Raw genomic sequence first — 14,288 nt, 5'->3', positions numbered from 1 at the left:
AATGCACTCTAACCTTTACAGGAGAACTTAATTTAACCTTCTCTAAACTTTTGAATGCACATGTCCAGTTGTTCAATGTTTCAGTCCTTATTGAATAACATGCTGTTCTCTAACAAGGTGATTAACCACAAACATCACCAGCACCGTCTGATTTAGTGGTTCAGTTGTCATTTCAGTGACAGGTTGTATTCAGTCCTCTTCTCTCTCCCTCTCCTCTGCACCATGTTCACATGTTGACATCATGAGACTAAGACAACACTTTGATCAAACTGAACAAGTTATTGAGACATTGAGATGTTTGTTGTGCTGTAGCCATTAGCCACCACTGTTGTTAGCTTTTGTTTGAGATAAAGAAATGACCATTGCATCCTTCTACTTAAAAAGGCATCATGATAGAATATCACTGTAGCTTTTTAGAGGGATATTCTTGTCAAATATCCCTAACGTTTTAATTTTTTGTTGTGAACTACTGTACATTATATGTTGCAGTTTTGCTGCAGCTAATTAGCCAGATTCACAGCGTCGCCGTCTTTGCTTACGTCATCACTCGGGGTGGGAAGATTCAACACCGTCACATAACGCTACTGTTTATGTTAGCAGTTGCAGCTAATGCCGGCTAACTTAACTCAAATCTGTTTAACCCAAATGTCGTTTTACTTTGAAATATGGCCTGATGTCCCTTCAGACGTTGACAACCCATGGCTTCCTTAAATCTGTATCAACCGGGACGCGATGAAAGGAAAGCAGAACATCAGACTCCCTACGTTTGTACGGCTTGCAGCCAGGGAACCAGCAGTTCTACGGTTTGTTTGTTTACCCACCCCGAGTGATGACGTAAGGAAAGATGGCGACGCTGTGAATATGGTCAATGGGGATCCAAATAAAACAATTAAACAATCAAACACACATGCAAGTTCCAATGTAAACAAACTCACGCATGTTGTCAGCGCGGCTGAACGGTGCGGTTATGACATTCTCCATGTTGCTATGGAGACAGAGGAAGACTTCAACGGGGTAAACTTCAACCTTCAGAGTGCTGGGTAGGTCCACCACCTGACACACACACACACACACACACAGACAGAGGTGCTGTTAAAGCATGTCAGACTCTGCAGACAGGGCGAGTGTGTCTGGCGGCCAGCCGTGCTGCTACCTTGCGCTCCAGCGGCGGCTGACTCTCCACCATGCCGTACCAGGCCAGCAGCTTGTGCCAGGCCTCGGCCGGAACCAGCACAAAGTCTTCATTCTCCACCAGACGCTCCTTCAGGTGGTACGAGTCCAGATCTGGAAAAAGCAGACGACGCCACTTGAGTTTATCCCAGACTGAAAAGTGTGGCCACTTTAAAGCAACACTATGTAGTTTTTCTACCTTAAAGGGGAACAATGCAAGTCAAATCAAAATCAAAATCAACTTTATTTGTCCCACCAGAGGAAATTTGTCTTGGGCAAGGGAGTTATGACAGCTGCCATGTACATGTAAAACATCCATACACAGTACATAATATACAATAAAACTGTAGCAAACAAATCCAAGAGAAGAGAAAGAAAGAAAACTGTGGGGTGAAACAAATAGAGTAAAATACTTATGATACAAATTCAAATAAAAACATACAAAAAAAAAAAAAAGTCCGGTCACTTTTCCTCTGCTAACCCTCCTCTCGGCCATGTGCATTTGTTTACAACGAAGCCGGCGAGAAGTCAATGGATAGAGCGGTGGATAACGTTATTTATCAGATACGATGTTCCATGTGTATAATTGTGTAGTCTCAGTCCGTCATAAACAAGAGATTACGGGTTATGGGGCGCGTTTGTGTAAGGTGCCGCCAAGACCGGAGCTCTTACAAGGTTGGTTTTCAGCCAAGAGATGCTAAGTGGAAGGCAGAGAGCCTCCATTCTCCCTGGAACAAGTTCCAAGTCATTGATTTAACCAGCACAATTACTCCAAAGCTGTTTCATTACGGTAAAAATGTAACAGAGTTGAGCTAAAATTCCTGCAGAGTTCCTCTTTAAAATAATGTTTCTAAACTCATTGACGTGGTAGAAAAACGGTCGACAGGATGAATCGTGCTGCCGCTACACCCTGAGTGGAGTCACGCAGGTAGGAAGTGGAAAATAAGTATGGGGGGAAGCACAACACGTGAATTTGTTGACGGAGCCACTGTTGGAGGAAAGCAAAGAGGGTTTTGTTGACTAGGGGAGTGAGATTCTGGTGGGAAGTTGAAAAATCCTACAACACCGGTCCGATATTTAGGCTATCCGTGCTCAGCAACTGCATAGTGTTATGGCTGTAGCCGTAGAAACCTGATTCTTTGTGAAGTCGGAGACTGTGTTTGTCCAGCACACCAGACGGAGGAGGACACATCAGTATGTGGTGTGGCTGATGTTCAAGGAGAGGGTGTGTGTCGTTTGTGGGAGGAGGTGAATGTTTTCAGGTGACGTCAGCATGATGGCGCGGAGCGAGGCGTTTACTGACCCTCGAACAGCTCGGTGTTGTCGATCTGACCGGGGAAGGACGACGAGTTCTGATCTCCGCTCTCCACAAACTCCTTCCACTGCTCGAACCAGCGATGCTCCACCACGTACCTGCAAAACAACCAGGCAGAAAACATTTCATTTCATTAGATCTACAAAAACATCTGTTGTCTTCTCATTATGTCAATTGTTTTTTTTTTCAACTGACACTGCACTGTGAGCCGCCACACAAAACAACAGTCTGTCTCATTATCATCACTTCTCTCTCTCTTAGGAGGAGAAGCAGCTTCATCTCTCTTACTGTGACTGACATTTTACAACCTAAAAACACACAAAATAAAATAACAAGACCACCTTTCAATAGGACTCAGTAGTTATTACATCATTATCACACTCGTGGGCCAGACTGAGCAGCAGAGTCCCTGTGGTCATCCCCACCACGGTGAAAACAACACCAGGCCCAGTGTCAGGGCTGGTAATCAAAAGCCTCATCAATAATGAAAGTGATCATTAGTTGCAGCAGTGGTCACTCGTGCTGTGATGTTGATGTTAAGTATCATTCAGCCTCATGTTTAAAGGTCCAGTGTGTAAAATGGGGGTAAAACCATGATATCCATTGTTCAGATTCTAGATTGCAGTGCTCACTCGTTCGCACTAAAGTGACGGTGGCCTCAGAGGATCAAAAAACGTATTTACTACGACTGGGAGAATTTCAAGAGCACGGAGCGACGAGGTGAAGATCTGAACCATTTTACCATGTGTCTGCTGTTTCTTCCTCCTTCCTCTTCGTTGGTTTATTTATGACTGTGGAACTCGTGAAACACACTCTCTGACTGGCTGGATTTTCCATTCAGGCTGCCGTACAAACATGGCGGCACAAGATGGCAACACTCTCTAAAGCAAGACCCTTGCTCTATAAGAACAATTATAAGGCTACGAAAACCAAACCAATGTTATTTTATAGCGATTATACACTTGTGCAAATATATTCGTGGGTAGTATGTTCAGATTTTAAAGCAGAAGTAAGCGGAATGTTCGTGTTAATCTAAGTCTTAAATAGTTGTATCTTCCGACAGCAATCACTTCTATAGAGTGTTTGGTCTGAAACACGGGTCTGTCAGTCACTCTGCTCTGCTCTGAGCCCAGGAGAAAACTTTCCTTGTATCCTACAACCTTTATCCAATGAGGAGAGAGAACGGCATAAAGGGGCGGTCCTCTCTGTTTGTGCAGCCAAGGGATGCGCGTGAATGTGGTGACGTAGGGACGAGGGCGGGGACTGCTAACTCCATCTGCTGACAGGAAGTTAGACAAAACCACCGGATCGCTGACTTCTGCTTTAAGCTATTAAACCTTGACAAATATTACACACTGGACCTTTAACTCTTGCAGAGTTTCTACCTGGGACAGACTCAGCTACACATGGTTTGTCAGTGTTAACATGTGGAGCAGCAACAAACAGACCTGTGGCCTTCTGTTTGTTAGTGACGACTCAGACTTGACACATGGCTCGTGACAAACTGTCCATGAGGTAGAGCTGCAACAATTAATCAATTAATCGCACAATAATCGATAATTAAATTAATCTTCAACTATTTTGATAATCGAATAATCAGTTTGGGTTTTTAGGAATAAAATTCCAAATTCTCTGATTTCAGCTTCTTAAATGTGAATATTTATGGTTTCTTTGTTCCTTTATGACAATAAACCGAGTCTCTCTTGGTTTGTGGACAAAACAAAACATTTGAGGACGTCATCTTGTTTGAGAAACACTGACATGATTTTTCAACATTTTTTTTTACATTTTATTGACCAAACAACTAATCGATTAATCGTTTAAATAATCGACAGATTAATCGATAATTAAAATAATCATTAGTTTGCAGCCCTTGTCTGAGCTCTCTGTGGTTAAATCAGTAAGTACTTTTTTTTTTTTTTTTTAAGTAGCCTATATTTTTGGGGCCTTTAAAGGGATAGTTCAACATTTTGGCAAATTGGCCCATTGCCATAATCGCTATAGTCATAGCAGTAGGTTCATTACCTTTAATTGTAGGTGTAAGCTATTTTCAGTACGGCGGAGCGCAGCAGCTGGCTGCTCAGAGCTACGCTATGGAGGCTAAGGGAATTTCTTGGTTTCCCTCATTAAACTCATCAAATTCAACATCCCAAAACTCCACAGCGCTTTTGTAGACAAGTTGTGACCTGCACAACCACCACACTATGAGATAATGACGGAACGATACGAAACGGAGCCGTTTTCGAGGTAAATACAGGGTAAATACGGAGACTGCTTGCTGAAAAACTGTCCCTGAACGCAACGCGCATCAGCGGTTTTGTATGAATTTACCTCGAAAACGGCTCCGTTTCGTATCGTTCCGTCATTATCTCATAGCGTGGTGGTTGTGCAGCTCACAACTTGTCTACAAAAGCGCTGTGGAGTTTTGGGATTTTGTATTTGATGAGTTTAATGAGGGAAACCAAGAAATTCCCTTAGCCTCCATAGCGTAGCTCTGAGCAGCCAGCTGCTGCGCTCCGCCGTACTGAAAATAGCTTACACCTACAATTAAAGGTAATGAACCTACTGCTATGACTATAGCGATTATGGCAATGCGCCAATTTGCCAAAATGTTGAACTATCCCTTTAATAGACAAGTGAGTTGACAGAGAGACAGGAAATGGAGGCAGAGGGGGGAATGACACGCAGGATAGGGCCACTCAATGCGGGATTCGAACCTGTCCTGCAGTGAGGGTGCTCTATCAACTGAGCTAAACACCACCCCGAATCAGTCGGTACTTTTATATGATATCTGCAGCAGGAGTTGTGTATTTCATTATCTGGATAGCCCCAAATAAACATTACTTTAGTTTGGAACGTCATTTAGCTCAGTAGGTAAAGCAGGCGCCCCATATGCAGAGGCTATATTCCTCTCGCAGCGGCCCCCGGTTTGATTCCACCTGTGGCCCTTTGCTGCATGTCATTCCCCCTCTCTCTGTCTCCCCATTTCCAGCTGCCTGTCAATTAAAAAATACACTAAAAAGTTAGTTTTATTTTATCAGTTCATAAGTTTCAACAGTTTTTCCATCATTTTCTTGATTAAATGTCTGATGAGAGTTTCTGTTGGAGCAAAACTGACATTTCATGGACATAAAATAATCAGTAATCAAAAATATGATTACCGTATTATATATAATATCATGAACTAACAAACACAACACTGCCCCCTGAGTCCAGACATGTATCCAGTCCAACACCTCCACCTCCTGTACTTTATGTGAGGTTCCTCTCCTGCAGGCTGCAGGCTGACTGACACTCAACAGCTCATCCGTGTTTTAATTCACATCAAGTTAGATGATGAAACTTCCGCGTGGGGCTCAAAATAACACATCTAGCTCTGATTGCAGCTGGAAGCTCCATCCAAAAGAGAAGCAACAGTGAAGCCGAGCTCCTTTTAAAACCTCTGTTCTGCTTTTAAGCCCCATCCAGTCGGCTCCGGGTCTCATTACTCTTTTATAACAGTTTGGCAGAGAACCACTTTGCTTCCTACCACCTTATAAAAAATAAAAAAGCTTGCAGCCTATTTGTTGCAACTAACGACCCGTCTGTCGCTCAGAGACGTTCTGTATCTGCGTCTAGGTTTCTGTGACCTGCGAATGTTGATCAGAACGTCAGAGATCATAACACACAAGGTGTCCGAACTGTCACAGAGGTTTTATTCTCACGCTGCATAAGTATATGGTGCATTTACTGACCACACTTTTGTTTATTACAGTACTGATAGTGAAGAGAAAATGAAACCAGATCGAGGTAAAACACTGCTTGGCACCAGTCCCTGTCATGGTGCTGTAGAGTCGAGCCGATCGTGTTTCCACCACCACAGTTAATCAATTTATCACACAATAATCGATTATTTCATTAATCGTCAACTATTTTGATAATCAAATAATCAGTTTGGGTACTTTAAGAAAAAAAGTTTAAAAAAATTCTCTGATTTTAGCTTCTTAAATGTGAATATTTCTGGCTTCTTTGTTCCTTTATGACAATAAACTGAGTCTCTCTTGGTTTGTGGACAAAACAAGACATGTGAGGACGTCATCTTGAAACACTGATTGACATTTTTCAACATTTTTTAACATTTTATTATTGACTGAACAACTACGTAATCGATTAATCGTTTAAATAATCAACAGATTAATCGATAATGAAAATAATCTAATCTTACTGATATCATTTAATTTAATTGTATAAAAAGTGTCACATTTATGGACTTGATTATGGAAATGGATAAAGACTATTTTCTTTTTTTTTAAGTATATTTTTTGGCTTTTTTGCCTTTATTTGAGAGCACATAGTGAGATAGACAGGAAAGGGGGAGGCAGAGAGAGGGGGGATGACATGCAGGAAAGGTCCGCCCGACACGGGATTCGCACCGGGGGCGCCTGTGTTGAGGACTGTAGCCTCTACATGGGGTGGCCGCTTTAACCACTGCGCCACGCACCGCCCCGGATAAAGACTATTTTCATAATTAATTCATATGTGGACTATAAGATTAACTGTTTTGCCACCTTTTGACAGATCCATGGGGGTTTCCATGTTCACTTGAAATTGCCAATGACTGTGTTACAGACAGAGGTAAGGGATATGGCACGCTGGGATTTCCACTTGACATTTATCTAATCATCCCCTGATAAAGGGGCCAGGCCCAGGACAACAATGTGTTGCAGGGCCCCTACTGACTCTCATTATTCATGACAGTTTCATTATTTCTCCTGTCACTAAGAAACCAACTAGTCTTGTAGAGAAGAATTTAGCTGGCAGCCAGTTGGATCATTTAAGTCTTTATGACGGGGAATATCTAAATGACAAGCCACATCTGTAAATCAACTTCAAAGATCTTTGTGTTTTTTTATCAACTAAACAGAAAAACTAAAACTAGAATGTTATGAATGTTAGAATGTTAACATATGTGTCGTGTGGCTCCACAGCCACAACAGTTTCACTATTACTTACTCTTCTCTCTTACTAAAGAGATAATAAAACCTCTCCTGACAGCTCAGAGTCACATTGATTCATTTTATTACCAACCAAAGCAGCCAAGAGTCAGACTTGCAAATTAGATTTAAATGCCTCTTAGGTAAATTCAGTGTTTGTCAGACTTTTCAGGACCTACAGATACTCTGTACGTAAACATTAGGCAACAAACAGGATATGTGCTAAATCGAAATTAATGTCAGTCTTGAGTGTGAAACCAGGATCTCGTGAGACTAATAAACTGGGATTAAACGCGTTCTGGCCAGTGCTGCCACATATTTCTGGTCGGGTCAACCACACACAGCGCTGGTCAGACCACCGGTGAAGCTCTCCGAGTGGACCCTGAACGTCTCCCTCCAGCTGGCTGACAGGCTAGCGCTAGCGCCGTCGGCTAGCTGCCCGTCCCCGTCGGCTCACTACCTGGTAGCAGGAACTAACTAACGCCGCGGCAGCAGCCAACACCCAACACCGAGCCGTTAAACCGGCCCCGTAGACTCACACCGACACACTGCCGACCTGCCCCTGCCGTTAAACCCGTTAATAACCGTTAGGTAACCGTGTGGTGCTAACAGCTAGCCCCCATTTGTGTGTGTGTAGTGTGTAGTGTGTGTAGTGTGTAGTGTGTGTGTGAGGCGGGCGGACTCTCACCAACTGTCCCCAGCTCGGAGCTCACACTCCCGCAGCAGAGACTCGATCTCCCGCCGCTGGGTCTCCAGGCCCGGAGGCTCCGCGGCGGAACAGCGGCTGTTGGCCGTCATGATGCCGATCAATCAGTCATAAATGTAGGAACAGCTGAGGATAGAGAAAAGAAACAAGAAACGAAAGACAACAGTCAACCGCCGCATTGATCAACCGATAAACGGGAAGCTGCACGGAGCTGTGTTTGCGGAAATAGGAAGTGGTTCAGACTCCAACGATGACGACTTCCTGAGTCAGTCTCTTTATTTATTTATTTGATAGATATTATTATTAATATTTATTTATTTTATAAGCTACGTAAATACAAAAATGAAGTGGGCCCGTGCTGTGTTTAATGTTTATAAATGTGCCTTTGGATAGTTGTCCATTGTTCTGTAAATATGTCAACATAACAGATGTACAAGAAAACTGAGGAAATGACAGCAGATTAAAACAAGTTCTCATAAACCGAACATTAATTGTCACACATTTCACATCCATCCACAATAGAGAAAAAGAACATTTGAAATAAACATCTGTTATGAGGTTCATTGATATGTACATCATTTATTAATGTTTAATTGATAACCAGACTGTGAATCTTAATTTTTTTTTAGCTCTATAAATAGGACTTATTGGCCATAATAAAATTTTAAAATGGAAGTATCGCGAGGTTTAGCGCGTTGTTCTCGGCCAATCGATGCCTTCACCAATAAACGTTCAGCCAATGGGGCGTCAGTTTGCTGCGGTGCGGTTGCCAGGGAGGGAAACGTTCCGCTGCTGTTCGCGCGCTCGGGCTGCAGGGACAGAAGTAGACGTCAACATGGATGTGGACATGGCGGAGACCGAGTCCGAGCAAAAAACGACAGAAAGTGCGTCGAAGACGAGCACAGAAGCCGGAGAGAGTTCGTCCAAAAACTCCGGCGGCTCTTACGAGCTCCCGTGGGTGGAGAAATACCGTCCGCTGAAGCTGAACGAGATAGTGGGCAACGAGGAGACGGTGAGCCGGCTGGAGGTGTTCGCCAGGGAGGGAAACGTCCCCAACATCATCATCGCAGGTGAGCTCAGAAACATGGAGGTAAGTTAGTGCTGAGAGCTGAGAGTGAACAGACTGAAGAATAAAGTTAGTCCGAGTGGACAGAAGGCCACCACAGCGGACCTGGAGGTCTGTGGTCAGCAACACTAGTGACTATACCTAACCCTAACCTCCTGATAGCTGCACTCACATACAGGATAACGGAACTATACTATACCACGCACACACCGGTATTTAGATTTGTCCATAACGTTACCAGGTGATGGTCAGATACTATGACACCACCAGTAGTCTGCGCAGTTACACACAGTGTCAACCTGAGCGGCTGCATCGCCTTTGTCAGTGTAATGACTCGTTTATAAAGTCAGTGCTGATTTAAATGCTGACAGCGCTGTGGGTTCATGTCCACACAGCTCTGAACCGCTGCTCACACCTGATCCAGATGTGTCTGATCACATCACTTAATAATCTGTTGCACTTGTTTCAGTCTGACGTCACAGTGTCCGTGTATGTGGAGGCAAAAATAATGTAGAGAAAAAACAAAACAACAGTATCATCTTTAATAAATTCTCTTCATAGATGAGTGCTGACATGTATTTTATTATTTATTTATTTTAAAAAGAGTTTTGTTTCAAAATGTGAAACAGCTAACTTTTTTCTGCAGTACATTTGTTTAACAGTTGTGACATCTTCACATGTTTTTACAGTTTGAGTCTCATCCACACATCATGTAGGACGCTGGTCTGTCAGCAGCAGTCTTGGTGTCCTTGCAGGACAGAGCAGGGTTGGTAGTTTGAATCTGTGGACATGAGAAAGACCAAAAGCACAAATACCAGCTAGTGAAATCAGGCAAATCTAATTTTTTGCTTGAAAAATAAGATTATAGCAGGAAAAAAGGGTGCTGATTCATTTTCTGTTAAGCTATTTAATTAAATCAGTTAATTTGTGTGTGATCTACTCTTCTTGGGTGTTTACAAAGCTAGAAAATACTGGTGCACAGTCATTATGAAAAGTCAAATAGTTAATTCTGTTAGATCTGATTATATTTGAGAAGATATCCATCAGTGAGGATGTCTGTCTGTTGTGACTCAGGTCCTCCCGGCACAGGAAAGACCACCAGCATCTTGTGTTTGGCGCGAGCTCTGCTGGGAGCCTCCATGAAGGACGCGGTGCTGGAGCTCAACGCTTCAAATGACAGGTGAGAAGTCAACAGCAAATAACCTGGTAAACAACAAAAAAACAACAATATTTGACGGGGAGTCGACGGTGACGGTTGCCGCTGTTGTGTCCACAGGGGAATCGACGTGGTGAGGAACAAGATCAAGATGTTCGCTCAGCAGAAAGTCACGCTGCCCAAAGGACGACACAAGATCATCATCCTGGACGAAGCCGACAGGTGAGACGGCAGCAACTCTGACTTCACCTGGAACATAACAAGTCTAGGGTCGTGGTCTGTCTCAGTCTACAGCAGGGGTAGGGTAGGCAATGTTTTTTTCCAAAGGGACACATTGATTCTGATAAAGTAAGTGAAGGGCCACACGACTGAAACATGAAATACGTAACCCTGCTGCTGAATTATGATAAACTACGTGAATGTGGTCGACATGGTTGTTTTACAGCAGCCCAGAGGACCTGGGTCCTTGTTTCAAAAATACTGAAGCATGTGTCAGTCTGGTGTCCTCTGGGGTTAAAGGAAAAGAGTCCTCACATAACACAATCCACATAATTGCATTATCAGCTTTAAATCAGTCCAAACACCTTGCCAGTTCCCAGTTGTTTTAGAGGCAAACGCAGAGACTGTTTGCTGAAAAACTGCCCCTGACGGGAACGCGTATCAGCGGTTTCGCATGAATTTACCTCTAAAACAACTCTGTCTGGTAACGTTGTGTTATTATCTCATAGCGTGGTGAATGTGCAGGTCACAACTTGTCCACCAGAGCGTTGTGGAGTTGTTGGATTGTGTATTTGATGAGTTTGATGAAGGAAACCAAGAAATCCCATTAGCCTCCATAGCGTAGCTCTGAGCAGCTCACGGCTCTGCTCCGCTGTTCTAAAAATAGCTTACACCGACAATTAAAGGTAACGAACCTACTGCTGAATGACTATAGAGATTACGGTAATGGGCCAATTTGCCAAAATGTTGAACTATCCCTTTAAATATCAATATTTCTGGTTTCTTTCTTCCTTTATGACAATAAACTGAGTCTCTCTTTGGTTTGTGGACAATACAAGACATTTGAGTACGTCATCTTGTGGTTTGGGAAACACTGACTGACACCTTTCAACATTTTATTGACCAAACAACTAATCGATAAATCGTTTAAATAATCAACAGACTAATCGATAATGAAAATAATCGTTAGTTGCAGCCCTACACACGAGAGAAGAGTTCAACACTGTTGTAGGTGTCTGTAGCAACAGCAGCCACCAGGAGAAACCTGCCTGATGGAAGTGGACCATCAAGGTCAATAGAACAAATAATGATGATGGGAGCTGAGTGTGTACCTTGTGTCAAGGCTGCTTCAGGCCCTGTGTGTCTCTGCCTCTGTCTCTACATGGACATTAACCCTTAAAAAGACGGTTTGTGTTAAAAAAGCAGAGAGAAATGGAGAATCTGCTTCTTTAAGCCTAGGCGTCTACGTATGGTCTGTTTTGAGTCATTTCAGCTTCACCACTAGAAAGAAGTGCAGCTCCCACTGTCTGGATGTCGCCCTTATATTAAAATAATATTTCTATAAAGCACTCGGGCCACTGTCTGTGAGTATTATTCAGGAACCGGGTCTGTCTCCCTGCAGCATGACGGATGGAGCTCAGCAGGCGCTGAGGAGGATCATGGAGATCTACTCCAAGACGACGCGCTTCGCCCTGGCCTGCAACGCCTCGGACAAGATCATCGAGCCCATCCAGTCCCGCTGCGCCGTGCTGCGCTACTCCAAGCTGACGGACGGTCAGATCCTGGCCCGGCTGCAGGAGGTGGTGGAGAAGGAGGCCGTGTCCGTGTCGGACGACGGGCTGGAGGCCGTCATCTTCACCGCTCAGGGAGACATGAGACAGGTGGGAGGCAGGAGGCAGGAGGCGGGGCTAAAGAGCGTGGCGCGGCGCCCGGCACAAGAGACGGGCCGTCGTCTCACACACCTCCTGCGTTTTTGTGTTCTTCCAGGCGCTGAACAATCTGCAGTCGACCAACTCCGGCTTCGGCTACATCAACAGCGAGAACGTCTTCAAGGTGTGCGACGAGCCCCACCCCCTGCTGGTGAAAGGCATGCTGGGACACTGTGTGGACGGGAACATCGACCAGGCCTACAAGGTGGTGGAGCAGCTGTGGGCGCTGGGCTATTCTCCAGAGGACATCATCGGAAACATCTTCAGAGTGTGTAAGACCTACCAGATGGCAGAGTACCTCAAACTGGAGTTCATCAAGGTGAGGCCTGGCTCCGCCCACCGCTGCACACCACTACGTCACCATTGTTTTCACTATTAAACGCTGCGGTTAATTAATCGTAAAGATTCCTTAATGCCATCACTTTCCAGAGATAACGGTTATGCCAGAACCATATAGGAGAATGAGCCCAACTGGCACGGAACCAAAACAAAGTTACACAACAACCGTGTAACTTTGTTTTCCTTCCGTGCCAGTTGCAGAACAGAGTTTGGCAGAGAAAGATTTATTCTCCCCAAACAAACGTATTAGGTCAAAGACCTACTAAAGTAAACCAACCAACCAACCAACCAACCAATCAACCAACCAACCAACCAACCAATCAACCAACCAACCAACCAACCAAGACGGCTCTCCAGCCGCAAAAAAGTAGCAGCCAAAGAAGAAAATAAATCTAATGTACTATATCATCACCTGCAGAACACACACCTGGCTTAGTACGCCAAAGGAATTGAATTGGTAGGAAATGTTAGTGTGTTGCAAATGAACTGTGTAGTGGTCTGACACGGTTCAGCTTCAGTGCAACGTGACAAGTTAAACAGCGTTCACGTAACGTTACGTTAAACAGATGAGAAAAACCGAACATGTCTGAAACTTTTTTGATGGACAGTTCTGCAGTTTGTGTCCAAACATGATCGACACAGCCGGAGGTCCGTCACTTTTTTAGTCATCAAACAGTGTCAGTGTCAGTGTACTGTGGCCTGAAGACAGACAGCATCTAGTCATAAACTTCTTTTGTCTTTTGGTATAGACGATCATTAATGACTTAAAATGTTAAACATTTCCCCTGAGGGAATTACAATTGGTCATATATTTATAGATCATTAAAAAAAATTTGTGTGTGTGTATATAATTAGTAATGTATTTATATTTTGACTATATTTGATTTTACTAATGCATAGTGTTGTGAAATTAATTAATGCATAATAATCGCAATACCGTGGTTATCTCTCACACCAAGAAAATCCATCATCATGACATCACTACTCACAGCATCAGAACATGAACAGAAGTTGTCACCTCATCTTGTTCTTGTTCTGTCCTGCAGGAGATCGGTTACACTCACATGCGGGTGTCTGAAGGCGTCAACTCCCTGCTGCAGATGGCCGGTCTGCTGGGTCGACTCTGCAGCAAGACAAGACCCCCTGCTGCCAGCTGAACCCCCCCCCCCACCACCACCACCACCACCTTAAACTTGCTGCTGACTCTGTGTCGGACTCTTTCTCATGTTGTTGAATCAAGTGTTGATTTAAATTCTGACGGCGCTGTGGCTTCATGTTCGCACAGCTCTGAACCAGATGTGTCTGATGACATCATCACTTCATCTGTTTCACCTGACATCCCAGTGGACATCGTGTGTCCATGTATGTGGAGGCAAAGTATTGTAGAAAAAAAGACCCTAGTATTATCTTTAATAAATTCTTGTCATAGAAGAGTGCTGACATGTTTTGGTTTTTGTGGCATTTTGAAATGTAACAAATGTGCGTGGGAACAGCTGCTGTACAGTCTTTTGGGGTATACTTTTTTTCTTTTTCTTTTGTTTAAAAATAAGAAATGTAAAATGGCAAACTTTTTTTTTGCTATACATTTGTTATCACTGGCTAGTTTAGTTCAGTTAGTTCACTACAATAGTTAAA

The 14,288-nt window shown here is 43.7% G+C and overlaps 2 protein-coding genes across 2 annotated transcripts in view; one reads left to right on the top strand and one right to left on the bottom strand.

Annotated features, from left to right (window-relative positions):
* Window positions 1-8,410, bottom strand: part of usp11 (ubiquitin specific peptidase 11) — a 34,653-nt gene extending 26,243 nt beyond the window's left edge. The window contains exons 1-4 of the mRNA XM_085780841.1: window positions 8,147-8,410; window positions 2,474-2,583; window positions 1,154-1,284; window positions 936-1,053 (exon numbers count right to left, since the gene is read on the bottom strand). Of these exons, the coding sequence (XP_085636967.1) occupies window positions 936-1,053; window positions 1,154-1,284; window positions 2,474-2,583; window positions 8,147-8,256 (469 nt within the window). The 5' untranslated portion in view covers window positions 8,257-8,410. The remainder of the gene's footprint in view (window positions 1-935; window positions 1,054-1,153; window positions 1,285-2,473; window positions 2,584-8,146) is intronic.
* Window positions 8,411-8,956: 546 nt separating this feature from the next.
* rfc2 (replication factor C (activator 1) 2) lies at window positions 8,957-14,093 on the top strand. The gene is made up of 6 exons (XM_085780842.1): window positions 8,957-9,234; window positions 10,305-10,410; window positions 10,507-10,608; window positions 12,008-12,266; window positions 12,373-12,633; window positions 13,700-14,093. The coding sequence occupies exons 1-6, from the start codon at window positions 9,000-9,002 to the stop codon at window positions 13,808-13,810; spliced, it is 1,074 nt and encodes a 357-aa protein (XP_085636968.1). The 5' UTR covers window positions 8,957-8,999; the 3' UTR covers window positions 13,811-14,093.
* Window positions 14,094-14,288: the final 195 nt, after the last annotated feature.

The sequence above is a fragment of the Trachurus japonicus genome, chromosome 7 (genome assembly GCF_045865225.1).
Source record: "Trachurus japonicus isolate A0001 chromosome 7, Traja_1.0".
NCBI lineage: Eukaryota > Metazoa > Chordata > Actinopteri > Carangiformes > Carangidae > Trachurus > Trachurus japonicus.
This window is presented reverse-complemented; position numbering and strand designations above follow the sequence as displayed.

Excerpts from the sequence above, each read along its gene's own strand:
- rfc2 (XM_085780842.1), top strand. The coding sequence starts at position 9,000 with ATGGATGTGGACATGGCGGAGACCGAGTCCGAGCAAAAAACGACAGAA. Across the intron at positions 9,235-10,304 it reads CCCCAACATCATCATCGCAG|GTCCTCCCGGCACAGGAAAG; the intron begins GTGAGCTCAGAA and ends GTTGTGACTCAG. Across the intron at positions 10,411-10,506 it reads CTCAACGCTTCAAATGACAG|GGGAATCGACGTGGTGAGGA; the intron begins GTGAGAAGTCAA and ends TTGTGTCCACAG.